Consider the following 18,606-nt stretch of genomic DNA (forward strand, 5'->3'; position numbering starts at 1 on the left):
CACATGACTCATTAGGTCTTATCAACCAGAAAATGACTCGTTTATGCCTACTGTTTCCTGTTAGCTAGCCAATCTTCTATCCATGCCACTGTTATCGCCTATTCCAGTGATGGGTGACACCGGCTAATGAGCGTGCCATAAGAGTGGCCCTCCAGATTGAAATCAGGCATGTTCACTTAAATGGCTCCAAATAAGATTGAATATGTTTCATACACGCTGACTATTTCCACAACAAATTATAGAAAATGCTTAATCAATCATTCATATAGTAACAGGAACTATCATGGACAGAGAGAGGGTCTTGAAATGGGCAAAGAAAGAGCGGAGTAGCAGATGGGAGAATGCGGAGATCCGAATCTACCCAGACTGGAGCACGGAGGTAGCAAAGAGGAGAGCGGGTTTCAACCAGGCCAAGACGGTGCTGCATCAGAAAGGAGTGAGATTCGGAATGCTGCAGCCAGTGCGATTCTGGGTCACATTCAAGGATCAACATCACTATTTTGAAACGCCCGAGGAGGCTTGGACCTTCATTCAAACTGAAAAGTTGGACTCAAACTGAGGGTTTGAGAGAGAGAGAGAGGGGGGGGGGGGGGGGGGGGGTGATGTTCGATGTTTGTTGGACATAGGGTGTTAATCACGCGCAGGAAATGTTCCACGGGTTGGGTGATGGATGGGGAAAGGGACCGGGTGAGTAGACTATACGAGACGGTGGGTGCCGGTGCTGGAGAGAGGGGAGGCTCGGGGATGGGGGAAAATGAGACCAGGCTGCGACTGCAGCTGCGCCAGAGGGGGCGGGGCAGGCTTAGGAAAGCACGGGCTTTTTCCCGCGCTAGGGAAGGACGGGGGGGGGGGGGGGGGGGGGGGGGGGGGAAAGAGATGGAGGAACGCACACTGATGGGGTGATTCCCACACCGGGGGGGGGCAAAGGGACAGCGGGGGAAGCCGGGGTCAGCTGACTTGCAGGAGTGCTATGGGGGGAGCAAGAGAACTAGACATGGGTCTAGCGGGGGGGGGGGGGGGAAGAGAGAGAGAGATAGGGTTGCTGCTGCACTGGCCGAGGGGAAATTGGACACAGAAGAGGCGGTCGCGGCAGGGATCCCCGGACTGGAGGGTGAGGGCGGCGCGGGCACAGGACTGGCCTAGAAAAGGGGATGGCTAGTCGGGGGGGGGGGGGGCAATCCGGCTGATAACGTGGAATGAGAGGGGCCTGAATGGGCCGGTTAAGAGGTCCCAAGTGTTCGCGCACTTAAAGGTACTGAAGGCAGACGTGGTCATGCTCCAGGAGACACATTTGAAGGTGGCGGATCAGGTTAGGTTAAGAAAGGGATGGGTAGGACAGGTATTCCATTCGGGGCTGGATGCGAAGAACAGAGGGGTGGCAATATTGGTGGGGAAGAGGGTGTCGTTTGAGGCCAAGAATATCGTAGTGGACAATGGAGGTCGATACGTGATGATGAGCGGCAAGTTGCAGGGGACGTGGGTGGTATTGGTAAATGTATACGCCCCGAACTGGGATAACGCTGGATTCATGAAGCGTATGTTAGGGCGCATTCCAGACCTGGAGGTAGGAAGCTTGATAATGGGTGGGGATTTTAATACAGTGTTGGACCCAGCATTGGATCGCTCCAGATCTAGGACCGGAAAGAGGCCGGCTGCGGCCAAGGTGCTTAGGGGGTTTATGGACCAAATGTAGGGAGTGGATTCGTGGAGGCTTGCCAGGCCGCAGGCCAGGGAATTTTCTTTTTTCTCCCACATGCACAAAGCCTACTCCCGGATAGATTTTTTTGTTCTGGGCAGGGCGCTGATCCCGAAAGTGGAGGGAACGGAGTATTCGGCCATAGCCATTTCAGATCACGCCCCCGCACTGGGTGGAACTGGAGCTGGGAGAGGAGAGGGACCAACGCCCGTTGTGGCGGTTGGATGTGGGACTGCTGACAGATGAGGCGGTGTGTGGGAGGGTGAGGGGGTGCATTGAAAGGTACTTGGAGGCCAACGACAACGGGGAGGTGCAGGTGGGGGTGGTATGGGAGGCGCTGAAGGCGGTGATCAGGGGAGAGCTAATCTCCATCAGGGCTCATAGGGAGAAGATAAAGGGCATGGAAAGGGAGAGGTTAGTGGACGAGATTTTAAGAGTGGACAGGAGATACGCAGAAATGAAAATCGCTTATTGTCACAGAGGCTCCTGAAGAGGGACTACTTAGGGAAAGGCGACATCTCCAGACGGAGTTTGACCTGTTGACCACAGGGAAGGCAGAGGCACAGTGGAGGAAAGCGCAGAGGGCGACGTACGAGTATGGGGAGAAGGAGAGCCAGATGCTGGCACACCAGCTCCATAAGAAGATGGCAGCGAGGGAGATAGGTGGAGTCAAGGATGGAAGGGGAGCTACAGTGCGGAGTGCGACAAAGTAAATGAGGCATTCAAGGCCTTCTACGAGGAGCTGTACAGATCCCAGCCCCCAGCGGGGGAAGAGGGGATGCGACGATTCTTGGACCAACTGAGGTTCCCGAGGGTGGAAGAGCAGGAGGTGGCTGGTTTGGGGGCACCGATTGGGTTGGAGGAGCTGACCAAAGATCTGGGGAGTATGCAGGCAGAGAAGGCCCCGGGACTGGATGGGTTCCCGGTCGAGTTTTATAGGAAGTACGTAGACCTGTTAGCCCCGTTGCTAGTGAGGACTTTTAATGAGGCAAGGGAGAGAGGGACCCTGCCCCCAACAATGTCTGAGGCGACGATCTCTTTGATCCTGAAGCGGGACAAGGACCCACTGCAACGTGGTTCGTACAGGCCGATCTCGCTCCTCAACGTGGATGCTAAGTTGCTGGCAAAAGTGCTGGCTACGAGGATCGAGGACTGTGTCCCAGGGGTGATCCACGAGGACCAGACGGGATTTGTAAAGGGCAGGCAGCTAAACACCAATGTGCGGCGGCTCCTAAACGTGATAATGATACCATCGGTGGAGGGAGAGGCGGAGATAGTGTCGGCTATGGACGCAGAGAAGGCCTTTGACCAAGTAAAGTGAGAGTACCTCTGGGAAGTGCTGCGGAGGTTTGGGTGGAGCCCCGGTGGAGAGTGTGGTCACGAATCGGCGGAGGTCGGAGTATTTTCGGCTGTATCGTGGGACGAGGCAGGGGTGCCCCCTGTCCCCCCTGTTGTTTGTATTGGCAATTGAACCCTTGGCCATGTCATTAAGGGAGTCTAGGAAATGGAGAGGAGTGGTCCGAGGGGGAGAGGAGCATCGAGTGTCGCTTTATGCAGACGACCTGTTGCTGTATGTGTCGGATCCAGTGGAGGGGATGGTGGAGGTCACGCAGACTCTAAGGGAGTTTGGGGATTTTTTGGGCTCTAAGCTTAATGTAGGGAAGAGTGAGCTTTTTGTAGTACAGTCAGGAGACCAGGAAAGGGGGATAGACGATCTACCGCTGAGGAGGGCGGAAAGGAGCTTTCGGTACTTGGGGATCCAAATAGCTAGGAGTTGGGGGGCCCTACATAAACTTAATCTGACGAGGCTGGTGGAGCAGATGGAGGAGGACTTCAAACGATGGGACATGTTGCCGCTCTCGCTAGCGGGTAGAGTGCAGTCGGTCAAAATGGTGGTCCTCCCGAGGTTTCTTTTTGTGTTCCAGTGCCTTCCACTTGTAATCACCAAGGCCTTTTTTAAGAGGGTAGGCAGGAGTATTATGGGTTTTGTGTGGACGAATAAGACCCAGAGGGTAAGGAGGGGGTTTCTGGAGCGCAGTAGGGACAGAGGAAGGTTGGCGTTGCCAAATCTAGGTGGCTACTACTGGGCAGCAAATATGGCGATGATCCGTAAGTGGGAAGAGGTTGGAGATGGCATCCTGCAAGGAAACGAGACTGGGGCGCTGGTGACGGCACCGCTGCCGCTCTCGCCGACAAGGTACACCACGAGTCCGGTGGTGGCGGCAACGCTAAAGATCTGGGGCCAGTGGAGACGGCATAGGGGTGCAATGGGAGCCTCAGTGTGGTACCCAATCAGGGGTAACCATCGGTTTGTCTCAGGGAGGATGGACGGGGGGGGGGGGGTTTCAGAGCTGGCATCGAGCAGGGATAAGAAGAATGGGGGGCTTGTTCATTGATGGGACGTTTGCGAGCCTAGGGGCACTGGAAGAGAGGTTCGGGCTACCCCCGGGAAATGCTTTCAGATACATGCAGGTGAAGGAGTTTGTGAGGCGACAGGTGAGGGAATTCCCGTTGCTCCCGGCACAGGAGATTCAAGACAGGGTGATCTCGGGTGTATGGGTCGGAGAGGGCAAGGTGTCGGCGATATACAAGGAGATGAAAGAAGAGGGGAAGGCGTTGGTAGAGGAGCTGAAGGGTAAATGGGAGGAGGAGCTGGGGGAGGAGATTGAGGAGGGGCTATGGGCTGATTCCCTAAGTAGGGTTAATTCCTCTCCTTCGTGTGCCAGGCTTAGCCTGATACAATTTAAGGTGGTTCACAGAGCGTATATGACGGGGAAGAGACTGAGTAGGTTCTTTGGGGTAGAGGACAGATGTGGGAGGTGCTCAGGAAGTCCGGCAAACGATGTCCATATGTTTTGGTCATGCCCGGCACTGGAGGGGTTCTGGAGGGGAGTGGCGGGAACAGTATCTAAGGTGGTGAAAGTCCAGGTAAAGCCAAGCTGGGGGCTAGCACTATTTGGAGTAGTGGACGAGCCGGGAGTGCAGGAGGCAAATGTGGCCGGCATACTGGCCTTTGCGTCCCTAGTAGCCCGGCAAAGGATCTTGTTAATGTGGAAAGAGGCAAAGCCCCCCAGGGTTTATCAAATTGGAGCGGATAAAGTTTGCCTTGAGGGTCTGCGCAGGGGTTCTACAGGCGGTGGCAACCGTTCCTAGACTATCTCGCGGAGTGTTAGACGAAGGTCGGTCAGCAGCAGCAGCAACCGGGGGGGGGGGGGGGGGGCTTGTTTGGGGGGTATTAGAGCAAGAAAATACATGAAGGATCTGGAAAACTGGCATGTACGGGAGGAATCCATTGTACAAAGCTCTGTATCATATCGATTTATCATGGTCATGTCTTGCTATGTGCGCTTTCTTTCTTTTTGTTACGGGGAGGGGGGGGGGGGGGGTTTGTTTGTAAGGGTAAAAAATTGTGTTAAAATTCTTAATAAAAATATTTTTTTTAAAAAAGGATGTCTCGGAGCGGCTGCATTCTGGGGGGGCGGGGGGGGGGTGAACAGCCAGCTGTCGTGGTGCACATAGGCACCAACGATATAGGTAAAAAATGGGACGAGGTCCTACAAGCTGAATTCAGGGAGTTAGGAGTTAAAACTAAAAAGTAGGACCTTAAAGGTAGTAATCTCAGGATTGCTACCAGTGCCACGAGCTAGTCAGAGTAGGAATGTCAGGATAGATAGGATGAATGAGCGGCTCGAGTGATGGTGCAAGAGGGAGGGATTCAAATTCCTGGGGCATTGGAAACGGTTCTGGGAGAGGTGGGACCAGTACAAACCGGACGGTCTGCACGTGGACAGGACTGGAACCAATGTCCTTGGGGGGGATGTTTGTTAGAGCTGTTGGGGAGGGTTTAAACTAATGTGGCAGGGGGGTGGGAACCGATGCAGGAACTTGGAAGGTAGTAAAACAGGGACAGAAACAAAAGGCAGTAACGGGGAAAGTGTAAGGCAGAGAAGCCATAATCAAAAATCAAAAAAGGCGACAGTACAAGGTACAGTGACTGAGGGGAGCTCAGTGAATAGGCCCAGTAATACTGAAAGGAATAAAACAGGAAGTAAAAACATTAATGGTAAGCGACGCGGCAGGTTGTTACATGAAGATATGGGTTCAACGACAAGGAAAATTAGGAGAAAAGTTAAGAGGAAATATAACTTAGGAGGAGAGGTTACTGATCGAGGTGTTAAGATTCAAAACAGAGGTAAAAAAGCCAACATAAGTGTACTTTACCCGAATGCTCGTAGTATTCGAATAAGGGAGGTGGTGTAGCTCTGTTATTTAAGGATGACATCCGGGCAATAGTAAGGGATGACATCAGTGCAATGGAGGATAAGGTTGAATCCATTTGGGTGGAAATCAGGAATAGTAAGGCGAAAAGGTCACTGATAGGAGTAGTCTATAGGCCACCAAATAGTAACATTATGGCGGGGCAGGCAATAAACAAAGAAATAACGGATGCAAGTAGAAATGGTACAGCAGTTATCATGGGGGATTTTAATCTACATGTCGATTGGTTTAACCAGGTCGGTCAAGGCAGCCTTGAGGAGGAGTTTATAGAATGTATCCGCGATAGTTTCCTAGAACATTATATAATGGAACCTACGAGGGAACAAGCGGTCCTAGATCTGGTCCTGTGTAATGAGACAGGATTGATTTGGGATTTCATAGTTAGGGATCCTCTCGGAAGGAGCGATCACAATATAGTGGAATTTAAAATACAGATGGAGGGTGAGAAGGTAAAATCAAGCACTAGTGTTTTGTGCTTAAACAAAGGAGATTACAATGGGACGAGAGAAGATCTAGCTAAGGTAGACTGGGAGCAAAGACTTTATGGTGAAACAGTTGAGGAACAGTGGAGAACCTTACAAGTGATTTTTCACAGTGCTCAGCAAAGGTTTATACCAACAAAAATGATGGACGGTAGAATGAGGGAAAATCGACCGTGGATATCTGAGGAAATAAGGGAGAGTATCAAATTGAAGGAAAAAGCATACAAAGTGGCAAAGATTAGTGGGAGACTGGAGGACTGGGAAATCTTTAGGGGGCAACAGAAAGCTACTAAAAAAGCTATAAAGAAGAGCAAGATAGATTATGAGAGTAAACTTGCTCAGAATATAACAAGATAGTAAAAGTTTCTACAAATATATAAAACAAAAAAGAGTGGCTACGGTAAATATTGGTCCTTTAGAGGATGAGAAGTGAGATTTAATAATGGGAGATGAGGAAATGGATGAGGAACTGAACAGGTTTTTTGGGTCGGTCTTCACAGTGGAAGACACAAATAACATGCCAGTGACTGACAGAAATGAGGCTATGACAGGGGAGGACCTTGAGAGGATTGTTATCACGAAGGAGCTAGTGATGTGCAAGCTAATGAGGCTAAAGGTAGACAAGTCTCCTGGCCCTGATGGAATGCATCCCAGAGTGCTAAAAGAAGATGGCTCGGGAAATTGCAAATGCACTAGTGATAATTTACCAAAGTTCACTGGACTCTGGGTGGTCCCGGCAGATTGGAAATGAGCAAACGTGAGACCACTGTTTAAAAAAGGAGGTAGGCAGAAAGCGGGTAATTATAGGCCAGTGAGCTTAACTTTGGTAGTAGGGAAGATGCTAGAATCTATCAAAAAATAGCGAGGCATCTGGATGGGAATTGTCCCATTGGGCAGATGCAGCATGGGTTCATAAAGGGCAGGTCGTGCCTAACTGATTTAGTGGAATTTTTTGAGGACGTTACCAGTGCGGTAGATAACGTGGATGTGGTATATCTGGATTTCCAGAAAGCCTTTGACAAGGTGCCACACAAAAGGTTGCTGCATAAGATAAAGATGCATGGCATTAAGGGGAAAGTAGTAGCATGGATAGAGGATTGGTTAATTAATAGAAAGCAAAGAGTGGGGATTAATGGGTGTTTCTCTGGTTGGCAATCAGTAGCTAGTGGTGTCCCTCAGTGATCAGTGTTGGGCCCACAATTGTTCACAATTTACATAGATGATTTGGAGTTGGGGACCAAGGGCAATGTGTCCAAGTTTGCAGACGACACTAAGATGAGTGGTAAAGCAAAAAGTGCAGAGGATACTGGAAGTCTGCAGAGGGATATGGATAGGCTAAGTGAATGGGCTAGGTTCTGGCAGATGGAATGCAATGTTGACAAATGTGAGGTTATCCATTTTGGTAGGAATAACAGCAAAAGGGATTATTATTTAAATGCTAAAATATTAAAACATGCTGCTGTGCATGTAGACCTGGATGTGCTCGTGCATGAGTTGCAAAAAGTTGGTTTCCAGGTGATTGAGGCGGCGAATGGAATTTTGTCCTTCATTGCTAGAGGGATGGAGTTTAAGACTAGGGAGGTTATGCTGCAATTGTATAAGGTGTTATTGAGGCCACACCTGGAGTATCATGTTCAGTTTTGGTCTCCTTACTTGAGAAAGGACGTACTGGCGCTGGAGGGTGTGCAGAGGAGGTTCACTAGTTTAATCCCAGAGCTGAAGGGGTTGGATTACGAGGAGCGGTTGAGTAGACTGGGACTGTACTCGTTGGAATTTAGAAGGATGTGGGGGGGGATCTTATAGAAACATATAAGATTATGAAGGGAATAGATGGGATAGATGCGGGCAGGTTGTTTCCACTGGTGGGTGAAAGCAGAACTAGGGGGCATAGCCTCAAAATAAGGGGAAGTGGATTTAGGAGTGAGTTTAGGAGGAACTTCTTCACCCAAAGGGGTTGTGAATCTATGGAATTCCTTGCCCAGTGAAGCAGTAGAGGTTCCTTCATGAAGTGTTTTTATGATAAAGATAGATAGTTTTTTGAAGAATAAAGGGATTAAGGGTTATGGTGTTCGGGCCAGAAAGTGGAGCTGAGTCCATAAAAGATCAGCCATGATCTCATTGAATGGCGGAGCAGGCTCTTGGGGCCAGATGGCCTATTCCTGCTCCTAGTTCTTATGTAATTGTCTTTCTTACAGCTGCAAACCCTATTGGAGAGAGATTGTTCAAAGTTTAATAATAGTAATAACAATTGTTATCACAAGTAGGCTTACATTAACACTGCAATGAAATTACTGTGAAAAGCCCAATGTCGCCACATTCCGGCGCCTGTTCGGAGACGGAGAACGGAGACAGAGACTTCAGAATGCCCAAATTACCAAACAGCATGTCTTTCGGGACTCGAGGGAGGAAATCGGAGCACCCGGAGGAAACCCACGCAGGCACAGGGAGAACGTGCAGACTTTACACAGGCAGTGACCCAAGCCGTGAATCGAACCTGGGACCCTGGAGGTATGAAGCAACAGTGCTACGCACAAGGAAAGTACAGTAAACTTTCATGAAACTGATTTGCCCTCAGCTAGAGTTGTTTCCAATTCTGGGCACCACATTTAGGAATGGTATGAAGGCTTCAGGGAGGATGCAGATAAGATTTGAATGGTTCCAAGGTGAAGGATTTCAGTTCTGTGGCTAGGCTGGAGAGCTGGGATCTTTCTTCTTAGAGGAAGTGGAGAGGAGATTTGATGGAGATGTTCAAAATCATGAGGGATTTAGAAACAGAATAGAATGGGAGAAACTGCTCCCTTTGGCAGGGGAGACATGAAGAACCTTTTCAAACACAGCCAGTGATTAGGTTAATAAATACACTGGTGGTAGAGACAGATGCAATTACGGCTTTTCAAGATTTGAAAATAAAAGAAAATAAGGGGGGGTGGGGGGAGAATGAGCTGAACTACTCTTGCAGAGATCTGGCCACAGACCTGAAAGGCTCCGTCTGTGCTGATAACATTCTTTTTATAAATATATGTTTTTTGCCACACAGAAATATACTTTTCAACAGATTGTTTACAAGTTTACTCCTATACAGAATTGTGTTAAAGATTACAGGCTATTCGGTAGGAATCATTGAGATACTGCAAAGGCCATTGACCCATGCCAACATTTCAGCAATAGTGCTCCAGAACTATCTGTCCTCTTAGCGAAGCTGTTCCAGTACAGCTACAACACTAGCATCTACCCTGCAATGGCAAATAGTTCAGGTCGGTCCGGTCCACAAAAAAAAAAAAGGACAAATACAACCCTTCCACTTACTGGCCCATCAGCAAAGTAATAAAAAAATATCGTTGACAGTGGTCAAGTGGCACTTATTCAGCAATAATCTACTTACTGATCACATCAGTTTGAATTCCAACAGGTTCACCAAACTCCTGACCACATTACAGCCTTCATGCAAACATAGACAAAAGAGCTGAATTCAAGAGGCGAGAAAGTGACTGCCCTTGATATCAAGAGACCAAAGAGCTTTGGAAAAATTGGAATCAATGGTACTCCCTGCTGGTTGGAGTCATACCTAACACAAAAGGTAATGGTGTGGTTGTCTAACATCAATCATCTCAGTTCTATGACATCACTGCAGGATCTCCTCAGGGTCATGCCCTTGCCTAACCAGCATAGCTGCTTCATCAATGAACTTCTTTCAATCACAAGGTCAAGAAGTGCTTTCCTACACATAACATTCATATTCTTCATACATTAAAGATGATGAGTGAGCATTAACAAGCTATTTGGTTCTAGGATGTCATGTGAGAGTACCTTTCAGACATGGATGTTTAAGCAATGTACCTTTAAGAAAACAGTGATGTCAGAGGTTGGGTGGGGCTGAGCTCAGGTCAGCCATTTTGCAGTTTAGTTTTGCAGTTTGAAAAAGCAGCTTGTGGGTGTCTGTGTTTTGCAGTGAGCTGGATCTCTGCCATGAAAGACCATCTCTGGATCATTTGGGTGATTTAAAGTAAAGCTTTTCACCTGATGTGATTTTGTTTGAAGATGTTAAGTCTCTTGGAAGTTTGAAGGAACATTTTAAGGAATTATTTACTGTTGCAATATTTTCTGAGTTATCTTTGAAATAAGGGGTGTTAAGAGATCCAATGTTTATTTAAGATGTTAAGTTGAGTTCATGGAATAAACAGTGTTTTGTGTTTAAAAATCCACGTGTCCATAATTGTAATCCCACACCTAGGGAAAAAGCCGCGTGCTAGGAAAAACAACAAATACATTAAAGGGAGAGGTTGGTTGAATTCCATGATACATTTTGGGGTTCTGAAAACACCTCGCCCATAACAGATGTCACATGCAAGATTGATGTTATCAGCACCAATGCTCAGTCACAGATCAGTTGATAGCTATCAGGAGCAGAAACCAGAGGGAACTTCCCAACTCCTTAATGCAAAGTCTTGCTGCCAAAGCACCCTCATTGTTGTTCTGCCAGAGATTAACTTCAACAATGAGACGGCATCTATCCCAAGAATCTTCTAGTCTGTATTGCTTTCACACTGACCATGTTAAGCACTGATTGAAAGCAACCACTCATCAAAAAAAAAAAAAAAAAAAATTCCCCCCCCCAAAAAGGAATTTAATTTTCCAGATTAAAAACAAACATAAAAAAACAATGCATACTTGATGCATAATTGAAGATGAGGTTCAGGAACTGCAATTCCTGTAAGAAATTGGTAGCATTTTAATTTGCACCACTGACCCATATCAAACAAAGGAAGCCTCGGTTACTGTTGCTACAACATTATTTATTTGCTCCTAAAAACGGTCGCTCTGGAACACAGTTTCAAAGCTGATCAAGTTTCCCATTTAAGATTTGCAGAACTTCTCTGTACAAATGCAGAGGCAATAGAAAACATTGCAATGCTCCAAGCTTTTACAGTTGAGGACATCAAGGATAGAATATGATTGAGAGCAACATCTCTATTTTTTTTTCCAATGTTAAGTATATTATATATAAAACCAAGACTGGAATGCCAATTTGAAGCATGCAATTATTTTGCAGTCAAATACCAAGTCACATTTAGTTGCTTCTGAGAATAACCCAGGCATCACTCAGGTGACTCAATAAAAGGATCACACCATAGCAACCATTTTGTGTTATAAGCTTGCTTGCAAGTTGGCAATTCCACTTTGGCAGCTGTCGACCCCGCATCACAGCTGAATAAAACACAATGTTTCACTGTTAAGGACACCAAAAACGTTTTCGCATACATTGCAACAAATTTAAATTGGATTAAATTTCACATGATTAAGTAAACACTCTTCATTTTACCACATGAAGTAGCTGAAGCAAAAGCATAGACGTATTTAAGGGCAAGGTAAATACACGAGTGAGAAAAATAGATGGAGATATTGATAGGGAGAGATGAAAAAGCACCAACCTGTTGGGCCAAATGGAACACATCCATGCTGTGAAATTATCAGTAAATCATTTCCTCTTCAACAATTTGTATTCTTAGTTTAGGTAGCATGGTCGAAAAATTGATTTTAAAATTTCCACACTAATGTTATCAGAAAAATACATGCCTAATAACTTATTTTCTTAGTGCTCCTAAACAAAATGAACTTCAATGTGATTCAGACAAAAGCTAGATATATAATATAATAATAATCTTTATTGTCACAAGTAGGCTTACATTAACACCGCAATGAAGTTACTGTGAAAAGTCCTCGCGCCTGTTTGGTTACACAGAGGGAGAATTCAGAATGTCCAATTCACCTAACAAGCACGTCTTTCGGGACTTGAGGGGAAACCGGAGCACCCAGAGGAAACCCACACAGACACGGGGAGAACGTGCAGACTCCACAAAGACAGTGAACCAAGCCGGAAAACCAAATTGGGACCCCGGTATTGTGAAGCAACAGTGCTACCCACTGTGCTGCCCAAATATAAAATGGGAAAGCAGAGGGGAAACAAAAATAAACCTTTGCGCTCATTGCTGGTGCTACACATTTGTAACTTTTGGTAATGCGCATAGAACTGCAAGTTTGTTCAATTTTATGAATGCTATTTCATAAATTTAGGTTTACAAAGTTGTCCCTCCTCCCACCACACATCCCACACCCACCCCACCTCAACAATGTTTAGTCAAGGCAGTCCTCATGTACCAAGTTGATCTAATGCAAAGCTGAATTGTACAAACCAGTGAGATCCCAGTGCCAACCCGGTCTCAAGTAGTGATACCTGCTCTTAGCCAGAGGAATAGAGCACAGTTCACATCAACGTCCCTGGATCAGTTGGGGTAAGTCGTCTGATCAAGGGATGTTGATGTGGTTTTAAAAAGACAAAAGGATTAACGAAACCCAGTTCTCATGTATTTTGTGTCAGGTAATGCTTCGCAGTGAGGCAAAATCATTGACAGTTGCTCGTTTATTAATCAGATTCAGAACAGTATCACTGGACTTCCCACTTAACCAAGTGAACCGTAAAAGTATGTAGCATTACAGGAAAAAAAAGATGGGCTGATCTTAAATTAGACTACACTATTCCCTAATAAAATCATGTGATGACATTGATAAAATTAGTGAATGTTATTCCATCTCTGTCTCAGTTTGTGGGGCGTTATAATTTTTTTTCAGTCCTGTAGTTACCTGTTTCTGCCATTTCGTGCAAGGTGATCATGGAATATGGAGGCTCTTGGTCACTGAAAGAAACAAATTAGAAATTGTTACTCAACATATTGTTCAAATACATTTTTTTTGCTTAGAAAATTGAAGACAACTTGCAGGGATTATCATAGAATCACAGAATTCTAATAGTGCAGGAGGCAGCTATTTGTCCAATTGTGACTGCACCGGCTCTCAAATGAGCAACTCACGAAGTACCTTTCCCAGCTCACTCTCTGTCTGTCTGTCTCTCTCTCCCCCGCCTACAGCACTTTCACCTTGTGATAAAGCCAGGGGAGTCCAACGAGCTTCTTAAAAGTCCTTTATTTCAGCAACAGCATCATACATTCACAGGGCCCGGTTTCCTCTTTAGCTGGCTCTACAGCTGCCTGCCTTTTATGCTAGTGCTGAGTTAACGCAGTCCAATTGAGCACGGGAACAATCATCCCCAGCTGGGTGAGTCCTGTGCAGGTTACTACAGGTTATGGGGTTATTGGGTTATGGAGATAGGGTGGAGGGGTTGACCTTGGGTAGGGTGCTCTTTCCAAGAGCCGGTGCTGACTCGATGGGCCGAATGGCCTCTTTCTGCACTGTAAATTCTATGAAAATTACACACTTCCTCGCTAATTAAATTAAATCCGTGCCCTCTCCTTCTCTATCCTTTGAGAAACGGTATCTACTCTGCCCATACCATTATTTTGAATACCTCCATAAATTGCCCCTCACCTAATCTCCAAAGAAAAGAGTCCTAAATTCTCCAATGCATCTGAAGTTCATCCCTGGAACAGTCAGGAGACTATTCCACACCCGGTCTAATGCCTTCACATCCTTTCGAAGTGTGGCACAAAGCACTGGACGCAATAGTCTAGCTAAGACCAAACTGTCACTGGTCTAAATTCAATTTAAGCACCCAGAATCCTGGGCTTCATTCATAGGGGCAAAAAGCAAGGAGGTTATCAACTGCTCCCTCAACCGGTCCTGTCACCTTAAAATGCATTCCGCAAATGTACACCCAGGTCCTTCTGCTCCAGCATCCCCTTTGTACATTTTATATTGTCTCTCCATGTTCTTCCTACCAAAATGAATCACTTCACATTTCCCTGCTTTGAACTTCATGTACCACCAACCAGCCTGCCCATTCCCCAACCTGCCCATGTCCCTTTAAAGTTTGATATCATTACTATCCTCCTCAGGGGCAGCACGGTGGCAAAGTGGTTAGCATTGCTGCCTCACGGCACGGAGGTCCCAGGTTCCGGCACGGAGGTCCCAGGTTCAATCCCAGCTATGGGTCACTGTTCGTGTGGAGTTTGCACACTCTCCCCGTGTTTGCGTGAGTTTCACCCCCACAACCCAAAGATGTGCCAGGTAGGTGGATTAGCCATGCTAAAATTGCCCCTTAATTTGAAAAAATGAATTGGGTGCACCAAATTTATATTTTTAAAAAATCAATGTCCTCCTTTCAGTTCACAATGCTTCCAAGTTTCAGCATCAATCACAAACTTTGAAATTGTGTAGTGTTCACCAAGGTCAACGGAATTTTGGAAACTTCACTGCTAAACCTTCGCCCAATACAAAATAAATCCATTGACCACTACTCTCAATTTCCTGTCGCTCAGCCAAGTCTGTATCCATATTGCTACTGTCCCTTTTATTCCATCAGCTTTAACTTTACTTAAAAAGTCTGTTCTGTGGCACTGTATCAAACTCCTTTTAGAACTGCATGCACACATCAACAGCATTGCCCTCATAAACTTTCTCTTTTGCCTCTTCAACTGACTGGCTAGAGTTTTTTTGAACATAATTTCCCCTGCATTTGTCCACGTGACTATAGGTTTTGGCCTGAACTATTCTTTCCAGAAGATTCCTCACCAACAAAGTTAAACAGATTGACCTGTCGTTGCTGAGCTTATCTTTACACAAGGGTGTATTATTTGCAATTTTCCAGCCCTCAAGTGACCACCCCTAAGCCTAAGTAATGTGATGTTTTAGGTGGGGGTGGGGAATCCTTTTCATCAGATAAGGTTCTTAAGATTTTCAGTTTTCTTTTCGTTCACTTGCTTAAATTGCAGCATGCAAATTCATTTTTGATCAACTGAATTTTATAGCACACAGTTTACATAGCGGAGTACAAGCAGATATTTTTCACCTGTCCCAATCATCTCAGCAAGAATACATTCATAAATTTAATTAATGGTCAGCATAATTGAAATGACTGCTAGTTCAAATCATGACTCATCCCTCACGCTTCATAAAGATAATCACAATTAAAGTTAAAAATGCAAATATTATTTTCGACACAACATGGAAACAATCACCATTACCAAATAGATTGCCAAGATATAGTATTTACAGAGTACTATATTGGACCCTTCTTCAAGTGTGATTGTTTACACATTAAGTTCTGTTTATTTAAATATTTTCAAATGTCCAACTACTTTTTCCACTCTTAAAAAGGCAGATGGGAGTACAGTGTGACAACACTGGCTATAAATGCTTCTGTTGATTAATTATATGGATTTCCTCTGTAGTTTCCCTCACAAATCTCCCATGATAGGTTTCTCCTGCTGCTTTGTTCATCAGCTTCTATCCATCTTAAAATACACCATATCCTCTACAATCTAAAAGGAACTAACCACCTCGTGACAAGACTGGGACTGCAGTTTTTTGGTAGACCATTTGCAAATTGTGCTGCTACTGTGGTTTTATTCAGTTGCCAAAGGAAATGACTGGATTATCTGCAAGGATTTTTCAACCCGTGTTACCCGAGCTTCTGGTCTTGAACAGTGAGCAAGAATTGCCCGGATACTAGAGACAAAACACTTAGTATGATAGCAAAAGCTAGAGAAGCAAGATACCCTACCTGGAATTCTCACTGTGCAAGGCACAAGACAAACATAGCAATATAACATTTTCAACACAGAATGTTCTTCGCAATATCAAAAACAACATGTCAAAATGCAATATCTTCACTCAAGAGCAGTATTAGAAATTATATTGCATACATTAGGGCAGCATGGTAGCACAAGTGGATAGCACTGTGGCTTCACTGCGCCAGGGTCCCAGGTTCGATTCCCCACTGGGCCACTGTGTGTGTCCCGGAGTCTGCACGTTCACCCCATGTCTGCGTGGGTTTCCTCCAGGTGCTCCGGTTTCCTCCCACTGTCCAAAGCTGTGCAGGTTAGGTGGATTGGCCATGATAAATTGCCCTTGGTGACCAAAAAGGTTGGAGGGGTTATTGGGTTACGGGGATAGGGTGGAAGTGAGGGCTTAAGTGGATCGGTGCAGCCTCGATGGGCCGAATGGCCTCCTTCTGCACTCTATGTTCTATATTTTCACTCCTTCCCCAACGCCTTTTCATCTTAAACTACCTTTATATCCAAGCCTAGATTGTGAGAACAAGTGTTTTTCTTCCATTTATGTTCAAATTTTAACAGGACTCACCAAATATCAGTATTCCCTGCCTTAACCCAATTCTAATGCTCTACTTATGTTTCAGCCAAGATGAAGCAACAGTAGAGAAAGGTCTGTGTGTCTGACTACTGTAACTACATGATCCAGAATGATAAACTTGATAGACAACAGAAACAAAATTTTAGATGCCAGAATGCACATCATTAAAAAAAAAATCTTAATGGTTTAACAGTGCAAAACTTTAACCAAGTTGGATGATTGGACTGGTTTGGATAGGATAGGGCTTAGTGTAGAGATATGACATCGGCAGTTTTGGATGACCTCAAGTTAATGGGCAGTGGAAGACTGGCCAGGAGTGTGCTATGTTTTATGGATTGAGGTTTCAACAGATACGCTGACGCAGTAAAATCACCCACATTTAATTCAGCACTGCCAGTGTTTGTATTTCAACTCAGCCAAGGATATCTTTATGGGTACTTCTACTTTTCGTTCAGTAAAATACTCCCTGAGATCTTTAGAGGAGCAAGCCATTTAGGCTCCTTGAACCTGTTCTGCCATTCAATAAGAATGGTTAATCGGATTACAGCCTTAACTCCACTTCAGCGACTGCCTCCCATAACCCTCAATTTCTCTGTACTTCAAATATCTTAATACATTCAAGGCAGAGCCACCATGGGTAATGATTCCAAAGATTAATGACCCTCAAAAAATAAATTGCTCCTCAACTCTGTTAAATGGGAGACTCTTTTAAACTGTGCCCATAAATTCTAGACACCCCAAAGGGAAACATCCTCTGAGCATCCACCCCATCAAGTCCCCTCAGATGTTGATCCAATGAATATAGGCTCAACATAGAACATTACAGCACAGTACAGGCCCTTCGGCCCTCGATGTTGCGCCGACCTGTGAAACACTCTAAAGCCCATCTACACTATTCCCTTATTGTCCATATGTCTATCCAATGATCATTTGAATGTCCTTAGTGTTGGCGAGTCCACTACTGTTGCAGGCAGGGCATTCCACGCCCTTACTACTCTGAGTAAAGAACCTACCTCTGACATCTGTCTTATATCTATCTCCCCTCAATGAAAGCTATGTCCCCTCGTGCTAGACATCACCATCTGAGGAAAAAGGCTCTCACTGTCCACCTTATCCAATCCTCTGATCATCTTGTATGCCTCAATTAAGTCACCTCTTAACCTTCTTCTCTCTAACAAAAACAGCCTCAAGTCCCTCAGCCTTTCCTCAGAAGATCTTCCCTCCATACCAGGCAACATTCTGGTAAATCTCCTCTGCACCCTTTCCAATGCTTCCACATTCTTCCTATAATGCGGCGACCAGAATTGCACGCAATACTCCAAATGCGGCCGCACCAGAGTGTTGTATAGCTGCAACATGACCTCATGGCTCCTAAACTCAATCCCTCTACCAATAAAAGCTAACACACCGCACGCCTTCTTAACAACCCTCTCAACCTGGGTGGCAACATGCTTAATGTTTTCTCAAAGACAACTCAGCTTTGTCAACTTTCTCTGGCCTGCCACCAATGCAAGTATATCCTTCTTTAAATAAGGTTGGAGTACTGCAGGTACAGTCTCACCAATTCCCTATTCAGTTACAGTAAGACTTCCCTACTTTAGTTAGGAAGGTAAACTGCTATCTTTTTGTGATTCATGTATAAAGGAAACTCAGAATCCTCTGTATGGCAGCATACGCAATCTCTCAATTTATCATTCTGCTTTTCTACACTTTGCAAAGTGGCCACGTTCACGGATTTTTTTTAATTTTTTTTTTTTTTTTTAAACATAATACTCCACTGCCCAAATTTTTGTCGACTCAATTAGCCTACCTATATCCTTTGCAGCCTCTATTCATGCTCCTCAACTTGTTTTCTTACCCATCTTTGCATAGTTAGCAAACTTGGCAACAGTACACTCTGCCTTTGTCCAAGTCACAAATACAAATCATAAATAGTTGAGGTCCCTGCACTGATCTCGTGTTATTTCACTAGTTATTTGCCAACCTGAAAATGACTCATTTATCCCGATCCTGTTAGTTAGCCAAACCTCTATCCATGCCAATATA

The 18,606-nt window shown here is 45.4% G+C and overlaps 1 protein-coding gene across 1 annotated transcript in view; it reads right to left on the reverse strand.

Annotated features, from left to right (window-relative positions):
* Positions 1–18,606, reverse strand: part of rspry1 (ring finger and SPRY domain containing 1) — a 122,626-nt gene that overhangs the window by 86,548 nt on the left and 17,472 nt on the right. The window contains exon 2 of the mRNA XM_072518402.1: positions 13,096–13,148. Within this exon, the coding sequence (XP_072374503.1) occupies positions 13,096–13,148 (53 nt within the window). The remainder of the gene's footprint in view (positions 1–13,095; positions 13,149–18,606) is intronic.

Source organism: Scyliorhinus torazame, chromosome 10, assembly GCF_047496885.1.
Source record: "Scyliorhinus torazame isolate Kashiwa2021f chromosome 10, sScyTor2.1, whole genome shotgun sequence".
NCBI lineage: Eukaryota > Metazoa > Chordata > Chondrichthyes > Carcharhiniformes > Scyliorhinidae > Scyliorhinus > Scyliorhinus torazame.